At 44.2% G+C, this 22,500-nt stretch overlaps 3 protein-coding genes and 1 long non-coding RNA gene across 5 annotated transcripts in view; all 4 read right to left on the reverse strand.

The window, feature by feature from the left end:
• Positions 1-1,750: 1,750 nt before the first annotated feature.
• Positions 1,751-3,219, reverse strand: LOC134333437 (uncharacterized). Its single transcript, XR_010015377.1, has 3 exons — positions 2,749-3,219; positions 1,946-2,042; positions 1,751-1,867 (listed from the first exon to the last, which is right to left on the reverse strand). It is a non-coding gene; the product is annotated as an uncharacterized LOC134333437 (long non-coding RNA).
• An 842-nt stretch (positions 3,220-4,061) lies between these two features.
• trappc1 (trafficking protein particle complex subunit 1) lies at positions 4,062-6,514 on the reverse strand. The gene is made up of 5 exons (XM_063015414.1): positions 6,267-6,514; positions 5,366-5,464; positions 5,130-5,200; positions 4,868-5,006; positions 4,062-4,547 (listed from the first exon to the last, which is right to left on the reverse strand). The coding sequence occupies exons 2-5, from the start codon at positions 5,462-5,464 to the stop codon at positions 4,419-4,421; spliced, it is 438 nt and encodes a 145-aa protein (XP_062871484.1). The 5' UTR covers positions 6,267-6,514; the 3' UTR covers positions 4,062-4,418.
• A 1,834-nt stretch (positions 6,515-8,348) lies between these two features.
• On the reverse strand, positions 8,349-12,398 carry LOC134333829 (platelet glycoprotein Ib alpha chain). The gene is made up of 5 exons (XM_063015995.1): positions 12,383-12,398; positions 12,088-12,145; positions 10,662-10,933; positions 9,846-10,388; positions 8,349-9,473 (listed from the first exon to the last, which is right to left on the reverse strand). Exons 1-5 carry the CDS (start codon positions 12,396-12,398, stop codon positions 8,428-8,430), a joined length of 1,935 nt encoding a protein of 644 aa, XP_062872065.1. The 3' UTR covers positions 8,349-8,427.
• A 737-nt stretch (positions 12,399-13,135) lies between these two features.
• Positions 13,136-22,500, reverse strand: part of si:ch73-375g18.1 (kinesin-like protein KIF1C) — a 19,532-nt gene continuing 10,167 nt past the window's right edge. For both annotated transcript variants that reach the window (XM_063015342.1, XM_063015341.1), the window contains exons 15-23: positions 22,457-22,500; positions 22,248-22,327; positions 21,770-21,864; positions 21,571-21,654; positions 20,688-20,850; positions 20,402-20,474; positions 20,076-20,174; positions 15,924-16,472; positions 13,136-15,445 (exon numbers count right to left, since the gene is read on the reverse strand). The exon at positions 22,457-22,500 is cut by the window's right edge and continues 32 nt beyond it. In XM_063015342.1, coding sequence (XP_062871412.1) covers positions 14,351-15,445; positions 15,924-16,472; positions 20,076-20,174; positions 20,402-20,474; positions 20,688-20,850; positions 21,571-21,654; positions 21,770-21,864; positions 22,248-22,327; positions 22,457-22,500 — 2,282 coding nt within the window. In that variant the 3' untranslated portion in view covers positions 13,136-14,350. The remainder of the gene's footprint in view (positions 15,446-15,923; positions 16,473-20,075; positions 20,175-20,401; positions 20,475-20,687; positions 20,851-21,570; positions 21,655-21,769; positions 21,865-22,247; positions 22,328-22,456) is intronic.

The raw sequence follows: 22,500 nt of genomic DNA on the forward strand, positions 1-22,500 counted from the left end.
TTCAACCACAAACACACAGAAATGGTGTGTAAATCCTGCAGTCATGTTATAAACTGCACAACATATATTGCTTCTGTATTAATGCACTCAGTACAAATCCAACTGCTGCTACTCCTTCCAAAAAAGTTGGGACAGGAGCAAGTTTACCACCGTGTTACATTAACTGTTCTTCTATAGCGATTCTACTGAGTCTTACATGCTGCTCTTATTACAGGTCGGGTATAAAGACATTTTTACAATTTAAAGCATTCTAGGTCTCAATCTGAACCCGTCCTAACTTTTTTGGAATGTGTTGTAGTCGTTTATTAAGAAACAAATGTACATTCACAAAAATCAAACGTATAAAATAAAGTCAGGTTCACAAATCACTGCCAAGTTGGGCCCCGGAACAAGGCCCTTAATTCTCTACTGGATGCTCTATTTGGTCACAATTAAAGATCGTTTTGTGTCCATTAAACAATAGATAGATGATAAATGCTTTATTGATAAGGAAATTAAAGTGATGATGGACAATGAGCTTCATTTATAGTATTTAAGCATTATATAATTTATAAATATTTAATCACCTCACAGCAGTAAATGAGTTTATTATAGACACACGTTAAACAGTGACTGGGGGTAGGTGTGTTACGCCCCCTACAGGACACCGTGTGTTAGAAACCTGCTGGTAAATTCAGTAGAACTCGATGTTAAAGGAGAGACCAGCAACGTTTACATCCAGTTTCATTATTTTAGGTTTAATACATCATAATAAGTATAAAACACGTCCATGTTTACACCTGAGTTAGAACAGACCAGTCCCGGGTCATTCTGAATATAATCTGTCTTTGTTTATGGTGAATAATCACATTAATTATTTATTTATTAGGATTTTAAAGTGATGTTTTACACTCTGGTTCCATCATGACAGGACGGGTCGTTACTGCTTACACAAGATTCATCAGTTCAGGTTTAATATCAAACACAGTCATGAACTATTTAGTGTCTCCAGTTCACCTCACTGTACTGGGAGGAAATCCACACAGACATGGGGAGAACATGCAAACTCCACACAGAAAGGACCCGGACCACCCCACCTGGGGATGGAACCCAGGACCTTCTTGCTGTGAGGCGACAGTGCTACCCACCGAGCCGCCTGTATGATTAATTGTATGAGTGTGATTATAAAGTGTGGACTGACCTGATGAAGGCAGGATTTTTAAACTAAACCAGTGATGTTTGTAATGTTAAAAGCAGGTTGGATTTAACTGATGCCAGTTGGGTTTATTCCGCCGACGTTGGACGTTTAGGGATTATTCTGACTGGAAGCAGAACAAGAATTTGGAAGTGGGGTAAACCAACATAGCAGCTCTTCATATGTAGAAGCTAAATAGCAAATATCAGATCAAGGCTTAGTTGTGAGAAGAGCCACTACTGCAGCCACTGACCAAACCAGTAACACTACTACACCCCTCTCTTACACAGGGCAGTTTAAGAAGCTGGTGTGATTAAGAAATCAAAGCTAATGTGAAACGAGCTTAAACAGATTATATTTAATAGGAAAAGTTCCATCTGTAGAAGTTTGTTGTTTAATCCGGAGAGTTCAAGCTTCCACTCCTGTGTAGTTCTAGTTCAGCGGTTTGATATGCCAGAACTGCAATTTTATCACCATTTACCTCTTAAAAAAGTTCTAATCACAAAAGTCTTATTTCGCCTTCATGAATCAACAGACCAGAACAGATTAACCAGACCAGAACTCAGAGACCAAAAGCACATTCAGGAATCTCATTTATTCAGAAAAACATGAATCTGAAGGTCCATGAGCTCATGCACAGACTCGGCTCAGATAGCGGAACAGGAACGGCCGAGAACCTTCGACAGTCACTTCCTGGAATAATGAGATCAGATCCTGTTCAGCAGTTTCACATCAGCACTGAGATCTTCAGTAGTAGGAGATTCCACCCACCTTCACATGTTCCTCACTTCAATGGTTTCATCCAGGCTCCTCAACGCCGAGCCTTCATCAGTCAACAGTGCCGGCTTCACATGGAGCTGCACACGTACTAAATTAAATAAATAAATAATATTTTATAGTTCATGCCGCAGGGAAGAGGATCAAATAAGCAACACTCCTCTCTAAGTGAGGGTTCACATGAGTACAGACGTTCTGAGGTATACATCTGGAATGGAAGTCTTACTAAACTGTGTAGATCAGATTTAGTCTAGATTCTGAGGTTACCATCCAATAAGAGCATCAAGGTTTGTTTATATAATTATTAAAATAGAGAGTTTAAGAGTTTTAGGTTTATTTACCCATGATCAGATTGATCATGTTCTACACAGGTAGTTTAGAGGTGAACCATAATTTTTACATTTACATTTTTAGCATTTAGCAGACGCTTTTATCCAAAGCGACTTACATGATGAGCTGAACACGATGAGCAATTGAGGGTTAAGGGCCTTGCTCAGGGACCCAACAGTGACAACTTGGTGGTGACGGGGCTTGAACCTTCTGTTTACTAGTCCAGTACCTTAACCACTAAGCTATCACTGCCCTGTGATAGCTCATTTTTGGAGAAGATACTGGGCTGGTAGTAATCAGAAAGTTGCAGGTTCAAGCCCCACCACTGCCCATTTTTCCCTTTTGGGTCCCTGATTAGGGCCCTTAATCCTCACCTGCTTGCAGTGTATTCAGAAACAACTGCAAATCGATTCGGATAAAAGCGTCAGCCACAAACATTGAGGCGCTCGGGCAGTATGCTCACCCACCATCACCGAGAGTTCCAGCTCCAGAGTTTGAGTTCCAGCGGTACCAGACTGGTCAGGCACCCAGACATTTGGTTGTGTCTGGTAGCAGGAAGGTGCTGCTGCAGTAACTCCTGCTGCCAGGTTGAGGTTCACATGGAGGGTTCAGGTGCTAGTCAATGACCCTACATGACCAGCATGATGATGGAGGAGTGCAAGTAAAAGTTTTAGAACTCCAACCCTAAGCTGAGGTTCTCCTCTAATGTTCCTCACTGTTCTGCACCGCATGTAACTGAACTAATAATCACACTGTACATCAGAATGTCCGTATGAAACACTGTGACGTCACACAGTGCTCTGACCGTCAGGGTGACCGCCGGTCCTGATGGGATGTTCGGCCTCCTGTTCCTGCTGCACCGGAGACCCAAACGCTGCCGGTGAGACGAGGAGAGATTAATACAGGTGAACAGGTGAGGGATTCAATCCAAACGCGGGATAAACTCACCTGGGCAGATCAGAGCAATCAGGAGGATCAAAGCCGCGGTGGTGCAGAGCCTCATGTTCTCTGATCTCCAAACACAGATCTTAACTATAGCGACGGAGCCGCTTCAGCGTGGAAATAAATACCTGCACAGGTACATCAGATCACCTGTACTGCGTTAACCTCAATAAAGCAATCAGCGCTCATCTGCTGCCACCCAGCGGCCACCAGCCGCTATTACAGCTAATGAGAGCTGAACTGTAACTCCATACATTCAGCCACTGAAGCAGCTTGTTTGTTTAGATAGCGCGTATTTCTTTTACTCTTACTGTAGCACAATTAATACATTTGTGAAGGAAACAAAATCAATATTATAATCATTTTAAATGTTTAGTATTTTTACTGATGTGAAATACAGTATATGGTCACAATTACCTGGACACCCCTCCCCAGTCACTGAGTTTAGATGTTTCTGCAGTATCCATTGCTACCAAGTGTATAAATAATAATATAAGGTAAAGAGATTCAGTACAGAGAAGGAATACTCAGTCTGGAGCACATGCTACCAAACGCAGGAGTGTTTCTCAGGTTTCCTGTCTTCTAATGGTGCTTTTTTGTTCCTATTTTGAATAAAAAATTAAAAGAAAGTGAAATAATTACCGTTTCTGATGAGTGCTGATATTGTAGTCAGGATTAAAACTTTATTATTATATTTTTTTATGAGATTTTTGGACTGTGGTTGATGTTTTGTAAAATCCTGATCTGTGTGCAGCGTGGAACTTTCTTTGTTCGGAGTGTAAAAATGTGACATTTATTTTATTTATATTTTATTTTTATTTTACAGTTTAAAGACAAATAAAATGAAAATCTTTATTTTCACTACCAGGAAACATTTAAAACAACACGGAGCAGAACCGACCCTCATCAGTCAGTGGTGGATGATGAAGCTTCAGGTCACGTGACTGACGGCTGCGAGTTTGATATGAAGCTGCAGTTCATACTGTACAACACGTGCTTCCCCTACATGTGTGATAGCTGCACTCTCGGTTCTGCTCTCCAGCTACTGGGAGGAGAATACATTCATCCACCACTGACTGTAGAGTAACACACAGCAGTTTTATTACACACACACACACACACACACACACACACACACACACACACACACACACACACACACACACACACACACACACACACACACACAGGGTGTTTAAGCAGCACGGATGTTGAAGAAGGGTAGAGCTCTGATGAAGGAGTCGAGTCGGCTGGTGAAGAGTTCACTCTGTAGGGTGTCTCCTAATTCACACAGCGGGTTCTTTACTATACACTCCACGTACACCTGCACACACACACACACACACACACACACACACACACATTATATACACTCACATATACACACATGAGCCAAAACACTAGAACCCCCCCCCCCCCACCAACAACTAAGTTCTCAGAGATCTACTAGATTCTTCATGTTCATGTCACATGGAGGAAGATGATCACCACTCAGCGAGCGTACGAGATGGCCAGAACAAACAACCACATTAAGTCCTGCACGTGGCATTACTCTGGGTGTGATGAGGTGAAACTGTATGACTGGACTTGTGGATGGATTACTCCTGAGTTGATCTGATGGTGCGTGTGGACGGTGTACTGTACCGTGCTGTATATCTGGTGGAGAACGTCTCTGCAGTTAGGAACCCCCAGATCCGTGTTCATCACCAGTTTAATCCCTGTAGGAGTCTCATAGTAGTGAAGTTTGTATCTGCTGGTCTGAAAGGAGGTGAAACCGTCCTTCCTGTGAACGGCAGGTCAGGAAATATAAACACACACTCACGAGCTAGCACGGCTAAACATTAGCACCAATAATTCCAGAAGTTCTGGAATATCTGATGATAAACTGATCGATGATGAAGGATACATGTCCAGCGGAGACATCTTACTGACGAAGGAACGGATGGAGAAGAGCATTCCATACATCAGCTTAAACTCCTACACACACACACACACACACACACAGGTTATTATTACAGTTCCGTTACCATCATAATAATCAGAACACAGACTGATAGACCAGACATAGACCAGACTGATCAAAGTGCACGCGCGCGCACACACACACACACACACACACACACACAAATGTGAAGATCTCACCTCGTCTTTAGAGATGCCGGCCTGTTTCTTTCGGTTCCACTCGCTGTAGTGCAGACACGTTCCGTTCCGGTCGAATACGTAGAGATTATGAACCGTCATCTACACCAATCAGCATCAGATAAATAATCAATCATTAATCAATCAATCCATCATGATTACTGATCAGTTAAACCAGCACTAATGGTATGCAGGTGCAGCCTAGTGGTTAAGGTACAGGACTTGTAATCGAAAGGTCGCTGGTTCAAGCCCCACCACTGCCAGGTTGTCACTGTTGGGCCCTTGAGCAAGGCCCTTAACCCTCAATTGCTTAGACTGTAAACTGTCACAGTACTGTAAGTCACTTTGGATAAAAGCGTCCGATAAATGCTAAAAATGTAAATGATTATCCAGAGTGATTACCGAGCAGCGGTTTAATGAGATGTAATAATAATAATAATAATAATAATAATAATTCTTTTATTTATTAATAATGTTTCTTTACTTTAAATCCTAAAAATAAATTAAGAATTAATTTAATGTTTTATTAATATTAATCAGATGTAAACATGTCACTGTTTGGCACTAACATAACTACACCTACTGCTCTCTCTGTAACAGTACTCACCTGATTAACACGTAAATCTAATGAAAAGTGATGAATTATGAGCGGAAAATTGAAAATAAACGTTCTAAATTGCATTAAATAATTCCGAAAATAAAGAAACATTTATTTTAATTCATATAAAACTTTATAATCTAATATAAACACTGTACGGAACACTGTGATTCAACACAAACCCATTATTTATACACCGTGCATCATTAATCTAGATTATACAGAGATAAGTGCAGTGTGTAACACCAGAAAACTCTCTTAGTTTAATATCTGTTCGTAATTATAAAGAATTCATCAGATATTTACCTTTTATTTCTCTTTATTTACAGTGTGTTTAATCTTCCTGCTTCCTCACTCAGCTCCACAATGCCTGAACGATCTATATTACCTGTACCAATGATCTAACACTTAAATTATTGTATACACACAGTTTAACTATAAAACTAACAACACAGTTATTAATGTAAGTTTTTTAAAATCTGTTTTTAAAGGTAATTTCTACTCCGCTTTAGGATCCGGTCAGATCGGCATGTTAACCGATACCTCTGTTCTAACCAAGGACCCAAACAAGCTGCTGTCATAACTGCGCATGCGCACAGTTATGGGCGCAGTTTGTTTTTATTTATAAATATTGTTGATATTTATTAAAACCTTCAAATAAAAAACATTAATCAATTAAATCATCATTAATTAAAGAAAATCGACTCAGTATTTCAATATTTATGGATTTATAATGTTTTTAATCAGATTAAATCAGTATTTGTTTTCAAACATAAATATAATATAATATATTTTATCTAAACTATTATTTTTAATATCATAATATATTTTATCTAAACTATATTTTTATTTACTGGTGCATTAGCACAATTCTGACACGTTAAAAATGTAAAAATATACTATCACATATCGTTTTTATAGTTCAGTAAATGTCCTTCAGTTTAAAGTGTTTGACTTTTAATTGTGAACGATTGTGTTAAAATAATTAAATCTCGAAATAAAACATATAAATACACGGTTAAACATACAGAGTTTATTAAAATATAATCCTTTAAATATTTATTACACTGGTAGTTAGCTTCTCTAAATACTGACATTAAATCAGTTTATTATTTATTAAGCTTTTCTTGGTTATTATGGTACATCAGTAGTTCCAGGTGGTTTCTAGGGTGTTGCTAGTGTACCTGAATTATGAGAACATCAGAGAGGTGAACTATCTGTACATCCAAGCACAAAGCTGTATACACACCCACATCTCATATTCATGTATATGTACTATATTATTCATATTTTCATGTAAATATTCATAATAATAAAAATTCTTTAGTGTAAATAAGTACACACTGTTTCCAATTTTGTCCAGTTTTAAGGTTTTTCACCTAGATGTTTTTTTAAGTTTTACCACCTTTCTCTCATACTGCTGTAACAAGTTCATTTCCCCAAAGAGAATCAATAAAGTCTTACCTTACCTTACATTATCTTATCTTATCCCACAATCTCATGAGACCAAGAATTCTGGAGTTGGTTTAGTTTATCTTAAAAACTGTGGCATGAGATAGCTAACAGAAGAAGAAGTTCATTGGAAGGTTTTAGACTGTGAATTTCTTCAAGAACTGAAATAATTTAATGTTTAAACAAACTCAAATTTAACACCCCACCACAAATGAGTGAGAACGTGAATGATCTGCTTCCTGATATCTGTACAGAACTGTCTAGACTTTTACTTCGTACTGTTTATGGCTCAGTTTGATGGAAGCAGTTAAACTGACCTTCAGCTAGAATAATGTGGGCACAGAGAAGTGTTTAATGAGTCATGAGGAATTAGAAGACATTATAATGACACTATGGAACTTTCTACGCCCCCAAAATACAGTAGTAAAGACTTGTTGAAGGATGTTATCAGGTCCTACGTGTTTACAGAATTATATACATATTATTTAGTCCGACTTCCTTCAGCCTGTGACCTGAACACTGATTAAAGTCGATCATCTTCAAGGACTCTGAGAAATGAGGGTTTCTAGAGCGATGATAGATCTGTACATCATAGTGCATTACAGAGCCGATGATCAATAACTTCTCCACTTTTACCTCTCACATCTGGAGCGATCTGAGATAGTGGAACAAAATGATTATTAGCAGTGACGTTCAGCCTTGATTCTTCACTTCAGTCCCTCACGTCTTAGAGATGAAGTCAGGAATTAAGAACAGGAATGAAGGAAAGAAAACGAGGAGAGAAACGGATCAATGCAACTAGCGGCTTTTATTCACACCAAATTCCATTAAAATAAAATATATATTTCTACATCTTTTAGACTTTCGGCTTTATCAAATATAAACAACATTTTAAAAATACACACGTCATCACATGGTATCGCTGGAGGACCTGAAGCAAATTTTTCTGAAAGTTGGTGTTTATGGGCGACAATTCCAAAGATGTTTCACTATACTTCAGTAACACAATCCAAACTCAAACTGGTGTTTGTGCAACATTCTCGGGCGTGTCAGGGTGGGCGGAGTCAGGAAGGCTCCACCCTTCCATTCTTCTCACCAGAGACCCCCAGCTTCCCTGGTTCATTCCTCCTCCTCCGGCTCCACCCATCTCCCACTCGCCCATCAGCCACTCCACCTCGGATTTCCTGTCCTCCACCGTACCTCCTCGTTCCTCCCTGAGGATCAGGCTATACCTCGTCTTCCCTTCTGACCCCGCCCCTGCGCTCTGTGCCACACCCCAACTGCTCTTCTCCACCTCCTTCCATCCGTCGATCTCTTCTTCTCGACTTATCACCCGGTACAAGGTCTTCCTGAACACTTCCTTCCTGTCTGTTCCTCCCTCACCAGCTCCTCTCCTCAGGGTCACTGACGGCACCAGTTCTATCTTGGTCGCTGCATCATATCCGGCACTTCCCGTGTTCTCGCCTCCGTCCTCGTCTCCCTCGTCTTCTTTGGAGATAAACAGCACCGAACGGAAGACGGGCTGAACGTCTCGAATCATCTTCTGTGGTAAAAAGGGCACCAGTTTCTCCTGAACTTCATCTGTCATGGACGTTTCTCCTTCCCCTGTGGTCTTGTACCTCATCAGGGTCACAGTTTCATTCCTCCTGGTGGTGAAGAGCTGCCGTTTGATTGGTCGATAAAGCTTGATGTAGGTAACGATGAGCCAGAGGAAGAGAACACAGGAGAAGATTCCAGATAGAATACTGAGCAACAAAAACGTGATGAATAACCACCAGCACCAGGGCACTGAGCGCTGTGTGCCACCGTAGGCGGAGCTGTGTACAGAGGGCAGCGCTGTTGTGGTCAGGGGGGTAGATGAAGGAAGTTTTGGATCTCCTGGATCGGGGGTGGCAGTGGTGGGCGCCAAAAAGGTTCTTTGCGTGGCTGTAAGATGGTGATCAGATTTGAAGGTCCATACGTACATCATCGTCCAGGACTCCAGTCTGGTCCAAACGCTCCTCAGGACAGTGGTGTGAACAATCGTCTTGATGGTTGTTGGGGTTGTTGGTCTGGTGGTTGCTGGTGTGGTTGGTTTATTGGTCGTTGAGAGAGTATCATTTGGAATAACTGGTCCAGGAGTCATCAGAGCCGTCGGTGAGGTGGGAATAGTGGGTGGTGTGGTTGTATAGGTGAACAATGGTTCAGTTGGTACAGTAGTTGATATTATGTTTGGTGTAACGGTTGTTGGGGCAGCAGTTGTTATCATGGTTGGTGTAACGGTTGTTAGGGCAGCAGTTGTTATCATGGTTGGTGTAACGGTTGTTGGGGCAGCAGTTGTTATCATGGTTGGTGTAACGGTTGTTAGGGCAGCAGTTGTTAGAACTGTGGTTACTTCAGTGTTTATATCTTCACCGGTAGTTTCATAAATATTAATGTGTGGATATGATTCACCAAATGAAGGGTGCACGTCTCGCCTGCAGTACTCGTCCTCCTTCAGGTCCACTATGGCCCGTCCCTCTAGCTGGGTGGGCGTGGCACACACCACACTCTCTGGGTCGTTCTCGATACTGGTGGGTCCGGTGTGTCTGTAGATGTTGTGCCCCTGATCATCCAGGAAGCGCTGCAGGTAACCCACCAGGCAGGTGCACACCCAGGAATTCTGGGAAAGGTAGACGTACGGTAGCTCAGGCTTGGAGGTGAAGAACCCGTCGGGAAGCTGCTGGACACGATTTCCTTCCAAGTCGAAGGTCTTGAGGGTGCCGGAGGAGACCAGGTCCAGCAGGCGCGGGGGCAGGACGTGCAGCTCGTTTCGGGACAGGTTGATCACCTCCAGGTGAGGGAGGTCACCGAAGGTCGATTCATCCAGGACACGGAGGGCGTTTCCATCCAGATAGACCTCCATCAGGTTAGGGGCGGAGCTGAAGGCTTTCGGACCCAAACCTGAGAGCTTGTTGTTCGAGAGTCGTAGAACGTGCAGCTTTGCCAGTACAGGACCTGAGAGAGAGCAGGCAGACGTGACAGGAAACAGTTAAACCCTTAATTCAGCATCAAAGTGTTTAAGTGTGCACAAGGGAGCAGTCAGGCTGAAACAGGACAAGGCCTTCCCTAAACTGATGCCTTACTGTTAAACGTTTATGCTTTAATACTTTATTTTTAAATAACAGCTCGATAATTTACAGCTCATCTTCAGAACATCAGAAGCTTCAGTTGATCTACAGACAGCATTATGGCATCACCTAGCCCCGCCCACCTCACCTGCCCGCTCACCTGGTGGTTGTACGGTGGTGATGAGGTTCTGGTTCAGGTCCAGCTCGTGCAGGTGAGTGAACCTGCTGTAGGAGGACCAGGTCAGAGACAGGAAGCGGTTCTTCGTCAGAACCAGAACCTCGGTTCCTAAATGAACCTCGTCTGGCACCGCACCGAGACCCTGACTCACACAGCTCACACGGGGGCGGTGGTCCTTGTTTGTGTCGTTAGGGCAACCGCCTCCACTGGTTACCATGGGGTCTTGAACGATGAAGAGGAGGAGGAGGAGCATCCTGATGAGAGAAGATAAAATCATTAGCCATTAGAAGGAGATGATCCTCCTCCCTCCGTATCCTTCCACCACCTGGACAGCAGGAGTCGCTGTTGCAGGGGAAAGGAGACGGTTCACCATCCAACCTTCCCTCCCTGAGCCTGGGTGTGTTGGGCATCCAGCCAGGCCAGTAGTACCACCAGGACTGGAACTGGACTATTAATCTTTTAAATTCTGCAATTTTCCTTCAGGAATCAATTAATCAATCAAATACAATCATTAAATTATTATGTTTGAATATTTTGAGTCATTTCCACTTCCCACTACAAACTCTCTCAGCTGTTCGTACCACCACCGCACTGGCTGAGAGAGCTGCAGACTAGCACCCGCTGCTTCTTTACACCAGCCAGCGGTGGATTCTCACTGTGAGCCGTACTACCGCATTACTTTACACTTGCACATGCAGGACACAGCGCCCCCTTCTGGAGTCGTCTATAATGCACCGATATCTACAGTACGTCCAGTTTACATCTAATAAACACCAAGAGAATAACCAAACACCATCAACACTAGTAACGTTACCAAATACCAAACTCTCACATTAACACTGGATCTTATATACAACACACTTATAATAAAAAACTCACAAATGACTTTTGTTTAAAGTTGCTCAAAATAAAGCTTTTAATGTTCAGTAAAACTATTCTACACAATTCATGAATTCACAATCTCTTAATTATTATTATTATTATTAATATTATTATTATTGTCATCATCACTATTTATTATGATTAATATTATTATTACTATTATTATTATTATTTATTATTATTATTATTTTATTATTTATGTTATTATTATTTATTTTCATTATTATTATTTTATTATTAATGTTATTATTTATTTATTTATTTGTTGTTATTATTATTATTAATGTAATAAAACCTGCATCCCCAGAACCCTGCTGTGCAGCACCCACACTAGCAATTGCACCACAAATAAAACCAAAGGGTTTTACACACTTTTAAAACTAAAATTACAAAATAATTAAAATAATAATAATAAATTATGTTTATTTAAATCATCTAGATTTGAAGGAGAAAATAAAAGAACAGGAATACTTGATACTCACATTTTGTTGATGTGATGAAGCAGCTGAAGATCCTGCAGCTCCACACTGATGATTCTCCAGCGTTTACTGAAGCTTCGTTATCACCAAACACACCAGCTTCCTCTTCATAACCAACATCAACCGCGACGGTTCCTCTCAACTCCACCGTTCATCCAGCAGGAACTTCTGAGAACCGTCCAGCACCAGCACCACATCCACATTCACTCAGTGTACAACCCCCCACAAAACCCTCATTAATCACATTCATCATTAATCCCCCCCTGTTGGGATTTTCTGTACTTTAGGTGTTTAAATGTGATCTACGCTTCTCCAGACATCCGTGTCTATAAAACTGTGAACCCGCCAGCAGCTCCATGAACCTTCAGAACTAAGTGGATGGTTCCTCTGATCCCGGATCTGATCACTCGGCTGATTTTTAACAATTCTACACAAATAAACATGAATTACATTTAACACAATAATATTATAAATCATGATGGCTTTAAACGGCTGTTTACGAGCCACACTACACCGTACACAGACTGTATTACACCGTCATTTCATTTTACATTTGATTATTTATCTTATAAATGCTTAATTCTGCCTGACACATTAAACCTGTACATTGTCTGTATATAGTAGAGAGATAACAGTGGGTAGCCCAGTGGGTAGGGCTATCAATCGAAAGGTTCAGAGTTCGAATCTTGGGTCTGCCACTGTTGGGCCCTTGAGCAAGGCCCTTAACCCTGTCTGCTCCAGGGGCACCATAAAATGGCTGACCTCTCGCTCTGACCCCAGCTTCCAAACAAGCTGGGATAGGTGAATTAGGTTGTACTGAACACGTGTGTATATGTATATATGACGGTAAAAGGTCTTCTATAAAAATCGGGCAGTTGTAGCACAGTGGTTGAGGTACTGAACTAGTAATCATAAGGCTTCTAGTTCAAGCCCCATCACTGCTAGGTTGCTGCTGTTGGGCCCTTGAGCAAGGCCCCTTAAACCTCAATTGCTTGGACTGTATACTGTCACAGTAATGTAAGTTGCTTTTGATAAAGGCGTCTGCTAAATGCTGAAAATGTAAATAACAGCCAGAAACAAAGACTCTGATTCTGATTCTCCAGATAAAAAAGTTTTATTGCTGTGCTTCACAAACCCGCATCCTTCTTACAAAACAATCAAAACAATCAAACACGAAGAGTTGAACTTTATTATGATGTGATTCTACAGAAAAGTCCGAGTCTGATTCATTACACACCGTTTATATCAGACACGACACTTCAACAATCAGATAAAACAACAGCTTCCACAAGTACAACCTAACAGAGAAAATCTAATAATGAATCTAATAATAAATCTAATAATAAATCTAATAATAAATCTAATAAGCCCCTCACACACGATCACTTCTGCATTTCAGTCTTTAAGATCTTCCATTTTCCTCTCTAATCATCTTCTCCCACTTTACTGCATCAGTCTTTTCTGACATCCAGTCACCTACAGCCAGTCAGCCCAGCCACCAGGGGGCGACACTCTAATCTTTGGCCTCAGAGCATCAGATCAGTCAGAATTAATAAGAACTCAACCGATATATCAGCTCTGAGTCCCTGTGGTGGCTGGGTGGATCACATGGTTCAAACCCAGAGTACTGAAGCTGTGCAGCACCACTGTTCCAGTCTGTCCTTAAACATTCTCTTAAAACCTGGTAATGAGGCTGTTTGATGCTGTAATACATCTGCACCGACCACAGCAGGCACCAGGGGGCGCTAATCAGCCGGGCCCTTACACACACACACACACACACACACACACATCACCATGACAACAACCTGAGTGATTGTCAGAGCAACAAAACAATAAGACCAACAGTGTTCTGGATTACACGGACTGAATGAATGAATAAAGAAATAGAACTGATAGATGAATGAACTAAATAAATGAATGAAGGATTTATTACATGATTTATTCACCTTCCATAAAAGCTCCAGACTTTATAATCATGTAATAATAATAATAATAATAATAATAATAATAATTCACTCATGATTCATTTGACCTAAAATCCCAAATCAATAAAAAGAGGATCAATAATCAGAACAATTAAAAAATCCTCTAAAGTTCAAAGGCACTTTGATATGCGAGTGAGGCCACGCCCACATGTGATGATGTCACAGGTAAGCGCAGGGCGGTTCCTGAACATGTTCTCTGGTTCCCTCAGGTGAGGGGTGAGGTGTAAATCATGGTGGATCTGCTGGGTCAGGGTGCTGGTCACTGACTGTCCACCTTGTGACATCACGACATGATTATGACATCATAATAACACACGTGCGTTCAGGTGCTGCTGTTCAGGTCGGGCGCACTGAGCTGGCGTCTCATGCGAGGGGGTGCGGTGTATCTTTGGCTCCGCCCCCAGCCCCACAGCGCGTGTTCGGGGGGAGTGGTGTGCGGCAGTGTGTGTACGGTGGGCGGAGTCTGGTACACCTGAAAAAAGGGGACGAACTGCGGGTGCTGGTACTGGTTCTGCTGGAACTGGTTCTGCTGGAACTGGTTCTGCTGGAACTGGTTCGGCTGGAACTGGTTCGGCTGGTAGTTATTTTGCTGATATTGGTTGTGTCGGTACTGGTTGTCATAGTAACCGTCCCTGGGCTTCCCTCTCGGCCCAGGACTCGGCGAGCGCCGTCGAGAGTGGGCGTGCTGGTTGTTGCCACGGTGACCGTCACCTTGGTGACCTGCGGAACTGTCCAGAGAATTACGCCTGTAGCGCCACTCGGGGACGTGGCCGTTGCTGTTCCCGTAGTTACCACCATCGTTACCATGGTAACGTGGTTGCCCTGAGCGTTGTGGGGAGGGTGTACGCATACGCTGGGTTCCCATAGCGACCGGCACCTGGAACGGAGACGGCAGGAGGAACGCGGCCACCCCAGGAGCCGCGCTGGGATTCGAAGGTGGAACCATGCGGTTAGGGGTGGGAGGGCGTTTTGGCTCCTCCCCCTTCTCCTTCTCCTCAGTGTGCAGGGCTGTTTGGTGGGCGGGGCTCCAGGAGTGCCGGTGTTGTGGGTTACTCTTGAAGGGGAACTTGAGTTTACACTCGTACGGCGGGATGAACCGCCCCGTTCCGGGCAGATGTACCCCGCCCCCTTCCCCGGTCCCGCCCCCGCTGCCGGTCCCGCCCCCTCCTCGCCTCAGCTGCTTGGTGATTTGTTGCTGCTGCAGGTTTTGGAGGCGTGTCTGTTCCTGTTTGAGCCAGAGGAGCCGCCCCCTGCGGAAGGCGGGGTCTTCATCCATCAGCCACGTAACCCGCTTGTCTTTGGAGGCCGGCTCTAATGAGACACGCCCCTCATCGTCATCACCACGCCCCTCTGGAACAAGGCCACGCCCCTCATGCTTGTTCTCTCTGATTTCTTCAGTTACTGAAACTTTTTCTTCCTAAAATAATTCACAAGGAAACACAGATCATTATTTATTATTTATTATTTATTATTAGTATTATTAGCTGCTTCATCCTGGTCAGGGTCATGGTGGGTCCGGAGTCACCAGGAAACACAGATCATTATTTATTATTTATTATTTATTATTTATTATTAGCTGCTTCATCCTGGTCAGGGTCATGGTGGGTCCGGAGTCACCAGGAAACACAGATCATTATTTATTATTTATTATTAGCTGCTTCATCCTGGTCAGGGTCATGGTGGGTCCGGAGTCACCAGGAAACACAGATCATTATTTATTATTTATTATTAGCTGCTTCATCCTGGTCAGGGTCATGGTGGGTCCGGTGTCACCAGGAAACACTGATCATTATTTATTATTAGCTGCTAAGATCTTCTCCATGACGACCATGCGCTCCCTCAGTGCTCGGCTCTCCTCATGTGTGTGTGTGTATTATGTGTGAGTGTGTGTGTACCTGCTGTACAGGTAAGATCTTCTCCATGACGACCATGCGCTCCCTCAGTGCTCGGATCTCCTCGTCCTTCGTGTTGTTCTGCTCCTTCACCTCCTCCAGGATGCTGCTCAGCTTCTCCAGGTGAGTCTTCAGCTCACACACACCTTCACCGTCTCTGGCTCCGCCCCCTTCGTCACCGCCCCCTCCTCCAGATGCCCTCTCCCCTTCCTCGTTGACTCCTCCCACCGTATCCCAGACCTCCTGTGCCACCTGTCGCCAGGCCCCGCCCCCCTCGGCCCCGCCCCTCCCGTGCAGGCGCAGCAGGTCGTTCATCTTGACGACGGCGATGGCGTTGATCTCCCGCCGCGTGTGCCGGAACTCACCCAGCGCCACCTCGTAGCACATCTCCTTCACCGCCTGGAGCTGCAGGTCCGAGACGGACGGGCGCTCGCCCCCTCCGGCCCCCTCGCCTGGCCCCGCCCGCCGCCGCTGAGGGATCTGGTACACGCGCTGGGGTTCCCGCCGCTTCCCACTGCTGGGTAATCCACAGCGCTTCACTATAGTCTGTACCTACACACACACACACACACACACAGATACACATAAATACACATATATATACAGTGTATCACAAAAGTGAGTACACCCCTCACATTTCTGCAAATATTTCATTATATCTTTTCATGGGACAACACTATAGACATGAAACTTGGATATAACTTAGAGTAGTCAGTGTACAGCTTGTATAGCAGTGTAGATTTACTGTCTTCTGAAAATAACTCAACACACAGCCATTAATGTCTAAATAGCTGCAACATAAGTGAGTACACCCCACAGTGAACATGTCCAAATTGTGCCCAAATGTGTCGTTGTTCCTCCCTGGTGTCGTGTGTCAAGGTCCCAGGTGTAAATGGGGAGCAGGGCTGTTAAATTTGGTGTTTTGGGTACAATTCTCTCATACTGGCCACTAAATATTCCACATGGCACCTCATGGCAAAGAACCCTCTGAGGATGTGAGAAATAGAATTGTTGCTCTCCACAAAGATGGCCTGGGCTATAAGAAGATTGCTAACACCCTGAAACTGAGCTACAGCATGGTGGCCAAGGTCGTACAGCGGTTTTCCAGGACAGGTTCCACTCGGAACAGGCTTCGCCAGGGTCGACCAAAGAAGTTGAGTCCACGTGTTCGGCGTCATATCCAGAGGTTGGCTTTAAAAAATAGACACATGAGTGCTGCCAGCATTGCTGCAGAGGTTGAAGACGTGGGAGGTCAGCCTGTCAGTGCTCAGACCATACGCCGCACACTGCATCAACTCGATCTGCATGGTCGTCATCCCAGAAGGAAACTGACGCACAAGAAAGCCCGCAAACAGTTTGCTGAAGACAAGCAGTCCAAGAACATGGATTACTGGAATGCCCTGTGGTCTGACGAGACCAAGATAAACTTGTTTGGCTCAGATGGTGTCCAGCATGTGTGGCGGCACCCTGGTGAGAAGTACCAAGACAACTGTATCTTGCCTACAGTCAAGCATGGTGGTGGTAGCATCATGGTCTTGGGCTGCATGAGTGTTGCTGGCACTGGGGAGCTGCAGTTCATTGAGGGAAACATGAATTTCAACATGTACTGTGACATTCTGAAACAGAGCATGATCCCCTCCCTTCGAAAACTGGGCCTCATGGCAGTTTTCCAACAGGATAACGACCCCAAACACAACCTCCAAGATGACAACTGCCTTGCTGAGGAAGCTGAAGGTAAAGGTGATGGACTAAACCCAATTGAGCACCTGTGGCGCAGCCTCAAGTGGAAGGTGGAGGAGTTCAAGGTGTCTAACATCCACCAGCTCCGTGATGTCATCATGGAGGAGTGGAAGAGGATTCCAGTAGCAACCTGTGCAGCTCTGGTGAACTCCATGCCCAGGAGGGTTAAGGCAGTGCTGGATAATAATGGTGGTCACACAAAATATTTACACTTTGGGCACAATTTGGACATGTTCACTGTGGGGTGTACTCACTTATGTTGCAGCTATTTAGACATTAATGGCTGTGTGTTGAGTTATTTTCAGAAGACAGTAAATCTACACTGCTATACAAGTTGTACACTGACTACTCTAAGTTATATCCAAGTTTCATGTCTATAGTGTTGTCCCATGAAAAGATATAATGAAATATTTGCAGAAATGTGAGGGGTGTACTCACTTTTGTGATACACTGTATATATATACACACACACACAAATACACAAACACACATACATATACAGTGTATCACAAAAGTGAGTACGCCCCTCACATTTCTGCAAATATTTCATTATATATTTTCATGGGACAACACTATAGACATGAAACTTGGATATAACTTAGAGTAGTCAGTGTACAACTTGTATAGCAGTGTAGATTTACTGTCTTCTGAAAATAACTCAACACACAGCCATTAATGTCTAAATAGCTGCAACATAAGTGAGTACACCCCACAGTGAACATGTCCAAATTGTGCCCAAAGTGTCAATATTTTGTGTGACCACCATTATTATCCAGCACTGCCTTAACCCTCCTGGGCATGGAATTCACCAGAGCTGCACAGGTTGCTACTGGAATCCTCTTCCACTCCTCCATGATGACATCACGGAGCTGGTGGATGTTAGACACCTTGAACTCCTCCACCTTCCACTTGAGGATGCGCCACAGGTGCTCAATTGGGTTTAGTCCATCACCTTTACCTTCAGCTTCCTCAGCAAGGCAGTTGTCACCTTGGAGGTTGTGTTTGGGGTCGTTATCCTGTTGGAAAACTGCCATGAGGCCCAGTTTTCGAAGGGAGGGGATCATGCTCTGTTTCAGAATGTCACAGTACATGTTGGAATTCATGTTTCCCTCAATGAACCGCAGCTCCCCAGTGCCAGCAACACTCATGCAGCCCAAGACCATGATGCTACCACCACCATGCTTGACTGTAGGCAAGATACAGTTGTCTTGGTACTTCTCACCAGGGCGCCGCCACACATGCTGGACACCATCTGAGCCAAACAAGTTTATCTTGGTCTCGTCAGACCACAGGGCATTCCAGTAATCCATGTTCTTGGACTGCTTGTCTTCAGCAAACTGTTTGCGGGCTTTCTTGTGCGTCAGCTTCCTTCTGGGATGACGACCATGCAGACCGAGTTGATGCAGTGTGCGGCGTATGGTCTGAGCACTGACAGGCTGACCTCCCACATCTTCAACCTCTGCAGCAATGCTGGCAGCACTCATGTGTCTATTTTTTAAAGCCAACCTCTGGATATGACGCCGAACACGTGGACTCGACTTCTTTGGTCGACCCTGGCGAAGCCTGTTCCGAGTGGAACCTGTCCTGGAAAACTGCTGTATGACCTTGGCCACCATGCTGTAGCTCAGTTTCAGGGTGTTAGCAATCTTCTTATAGCCCAGGCCATCTTTGTGGAGAGCAACAATTCTATTTCTCACATCCTCAGAGAGTTCTTTGCCATGAGGTGCCATGTTGAATATCCAGTGGCCAGTATGAGAGAATTGTACCCAAAACACCAAATTTAACAGCCCTGCTCCCCATTTACACCTGGGACCTTGACACATGACACCAGGGAGGGACAACGACACATTTGGGCACAATTTGGACATGTTCACTGTGGGGTGTACTCACTTATGTTGCCAGCTATTTAGACATTAATGGCTGTGTGTTGAGTTATTTTCAGAAGACAGTAAATCTACACTGCTATACAAGCTGTACACTGACTACTCTAAGTTATATCCAAGTTTCATGTCTATAGTGTTGTCCCATGAAAAGATATAATGAAATATTTGCAGAAATGTGAGGGGTGTACTTACTTTTGTGATACACTGTATATTTACATTTACATTTTCAGTATTTAGCAGACGCCTTTATCCAAAGCGACTTACATTACAGTTACAGTGTACAGTGTGAGCAATTGAGGGTTAAGGGCCTTGCTCAAGGGCCCAACAGCAGCAACCTGGAAGGTGGGGCTTGAACCAGCAACCTTCTAATCACTGGTCTAGTACCTTAACCACTAGGCTACAGCTGGCCCTATATATATATATGTGTGTGTGTGTGTGTGTGTGTGTGTGTATTTATGTATGTGTGTGTATGTGTGTATATGTGTGTGTGTGTGTGTGAGTGTGTGTGTGTGTGTGTGTGTGTGTGTGTTACCTTGCTGGCTGGTAGTTTCTGGCGGAGAGATGAGATGAGTCTCCAGCTCTCCTCACATGAACGTTTATCAGAATCATCACCGCTGTCTGAATCTGCGTACTGTACACACACACACACACACACACACACACACACACACACACTTGTTTACAGTAGGATGTGATCTGAGACACAGCAGAGCTGCAGTTTATTGAAATGAAGGTTTAAACTGATCAGAATCAGATTCCCTGTAACACTGAGCACTTCGGCTACGTCTCAGGACAGTAAAGCTCTGGATCTACCTGAGATCCCTCTCACACTGAGGGAACTACTATACGTAGACTCACCAGGCGCTGTTGTTCCAGCAGCAGATCAGCTTCCTCCTTCTCCCTACGGTACTGAAGCTCCACGTCACTCAGCCTGGAAATACAGGGACATGATCAAACACAGGCCACCACTGCATCAACTCCACCTGAACCTCTGTTCCACAGAGAGAGTCAGACATCAGTCCTACACAGAAACACCTCAGAGGTCTCTGGGCCTGAACTCATCTCTGATGGACCGCCCAGCGTAATCTAAACCGGTCCGAAACAACCCCGTGGTACCGACATTAATGCAGTTCTGTTTCTGTACCTCTTCTCCTCCTCGTCTCGGGCGTCGACCCCTCGTTCTTCTGTCCTCTCCGTCTCCCCCTGCTGTTCAGTGTGAGTGTTGCGCTCTCTCTCCCGCTCTCTCTTCGCCTGCTCGGGGTGATTAAAGCGAAATATGTGGTTCTTCCCCATCACCAGCCGGTCACCTAACACACACACACACACACACACACACAATAAAGGAGTCATGTTCATACCCTGTAATAGTCCTACACTCCCGAGAAGTGGGCGTGTCTAAATTCTTAGATCCCTTAAAATGCTGCTACTGAGGCGCCTTAATTCTGAGTGATGATCTGACTGAATAACGAGGGAGCGTCCGACGCCTCCTCAGCGCTGAAGATCAATCCCAGCATTCAGTGCGGCACGACTTTCCTCACAAGAACTACAAACATGGCGGGCGAATGAAATACGGAGCAACCAACAGAGTTCCTTTTACATGTAAATAAAACCTCATTGATGTGTAATCTGTATAAAGGTGTAATTATACCAGTGTGGGTTTATTTGTAAATTGGGGCGTCGGGGAGAGTTTAAGTGTTCTCGGTACACGGAGGGAGACGTTAGCTGGCGTGCTACTGCTAACTGTGTTAGCTTAGTAAGCTAAGCTGTGGTGATGTAATGGGTGTGTCTCTGTATAAGTAGAGCGTCTAAATAATCTGCCTCATGAGTTCAGGTCTGATTAGAATCTTCTCTACTGAGGAGCTAATCAGGGAGGTGTAGGGGAGCAGGGCGGGTCACCAGGTACTCACACAGACCCGATATTCCCAAAAGTATGTGGACGCCTGATCATGAGCCTGTTGGATAATCCGTTCCAAACTTTGAGCCTGATAATAACAATATGAGGATGAATGTGAGTGTTTGTTACTCACCTTGTTTGAGTACGGTGGCCTCGGTGATCAGTTTGCCGTTAACGTAAGTCTCCGCCCCCTCTAACGGCTTCAGCGTCACGACGACTAACGAGACACAATTAATTCAAAACACAACATTAAAAACGACGTTTACTTGATTAAAATATACAGAAGATAATATATAATAATATTGTTGATTATGATGATACAGTCGTCGTACCGTCTCCATGGTGATCGGTGTGGTTGTTGAACACACAGTGTTGTTCCAGAATGAACGGTCCACTCAGCTTGATATCACCATCCTGCTTCCCCACCCTGACACACACACACACACAACATGATTCCTCATCACTTTCAGTGTGTTTAATAGAAAAGCTCGTTTCTGCCCCCTAGAGGAGAAACTGACACACAAATAGAAATAATTCATGTTTTGGGTGAGTTTTTCTCCCAATCTAATCGTTCCAAATCCGCTCACACCGCCCGTACTGGCCGAGGAGAGCAGAGACTATCACGCGCAGTCTCGGGCCGCATCTTTTTACCTGTTAGTAGAGCGTACAGAGAGACACGCTAAGCCCTCCCTCATGCAGACACCTCCACCAGACAGCAGAGGTCACTGTTACAGCAGCAGTGAGGAGAACCTACCCGACCTTCCCTCCATCAGACACGCCCCACACCTCTGACCTTTAGTCCACACTCACCTGGTGGTGCCCTCCTTAATATAGTACAGGAGACACTCGGACATCAAAGGGTCTTCATTCAGGTTCACCAGGTGAGGAGTCTACACACACGCACACACACACACACACACACACACACACACACAGAAGACGTGTAATAGAGTGTGTATACAATAATACAAATGCAAGTGTGTGTGTGTGTGTGTGTGTGTGTGTGTGTGTGTACGTACTCCTTTAGGTGAGAACACACCCACGGTACCTCCGTCCTCTTTAA

The sequence above is a fragment of the Trichomycterus rosablanca genome, chromosome 19, assembly GCF_030014385.1.
Source record: "Trichomycterus rosablanca isolate fTriRos1 chromosome 19, fTriRos1.hap1, whole genome shotgun sequence".
NCBI lineage: Eukaryota > Metazoa > Chordata > Actinopteri > Siluriformes > Trichomycteridae > Trichomycterus > Trichomycterus rosablanca.

Bases quoted from the DNA above. Each gene is read 5' to 3' on its own strand.
- LOC134333829 (XM_063015995.1), bottom strand. The intron at 10,389-10,661 runs GTGAGCGGGCAG...GCTCTCTCTCAG, and splicing joins CACCACCGTACAACCACCAG to GTCCTGTACTGGCAAAGCTG. The intron at 9,474-9,845 runs GTGAATCATATC...CAACCACACCAG, and splicing joins AGACGTGCACCCTTCATTTG to CAACCACCAGACCAACAACC.
- trappc1 (XM_063015414.1), bottom strand. From the start codon at position 5,464: ATGACGGTTCATAATCTCTACGTATTCGACCGGAACGGAACGTGTCTG. The intron at 5,201-5,365 runs GTGAGATCTTCA...GTGTGTGTGTAG, and splicing joins CCGGCATCTCTAAAGACGAG to GAGTTTAAGCTGATGTATGG. The intron at 5,007-5,129 runs GTATCCTTCATC...TGCCGTTCACAG, and splicing joins AAGATGTCTCCGCTGGACAT to GAAGGACGGTTTCACCTCCT.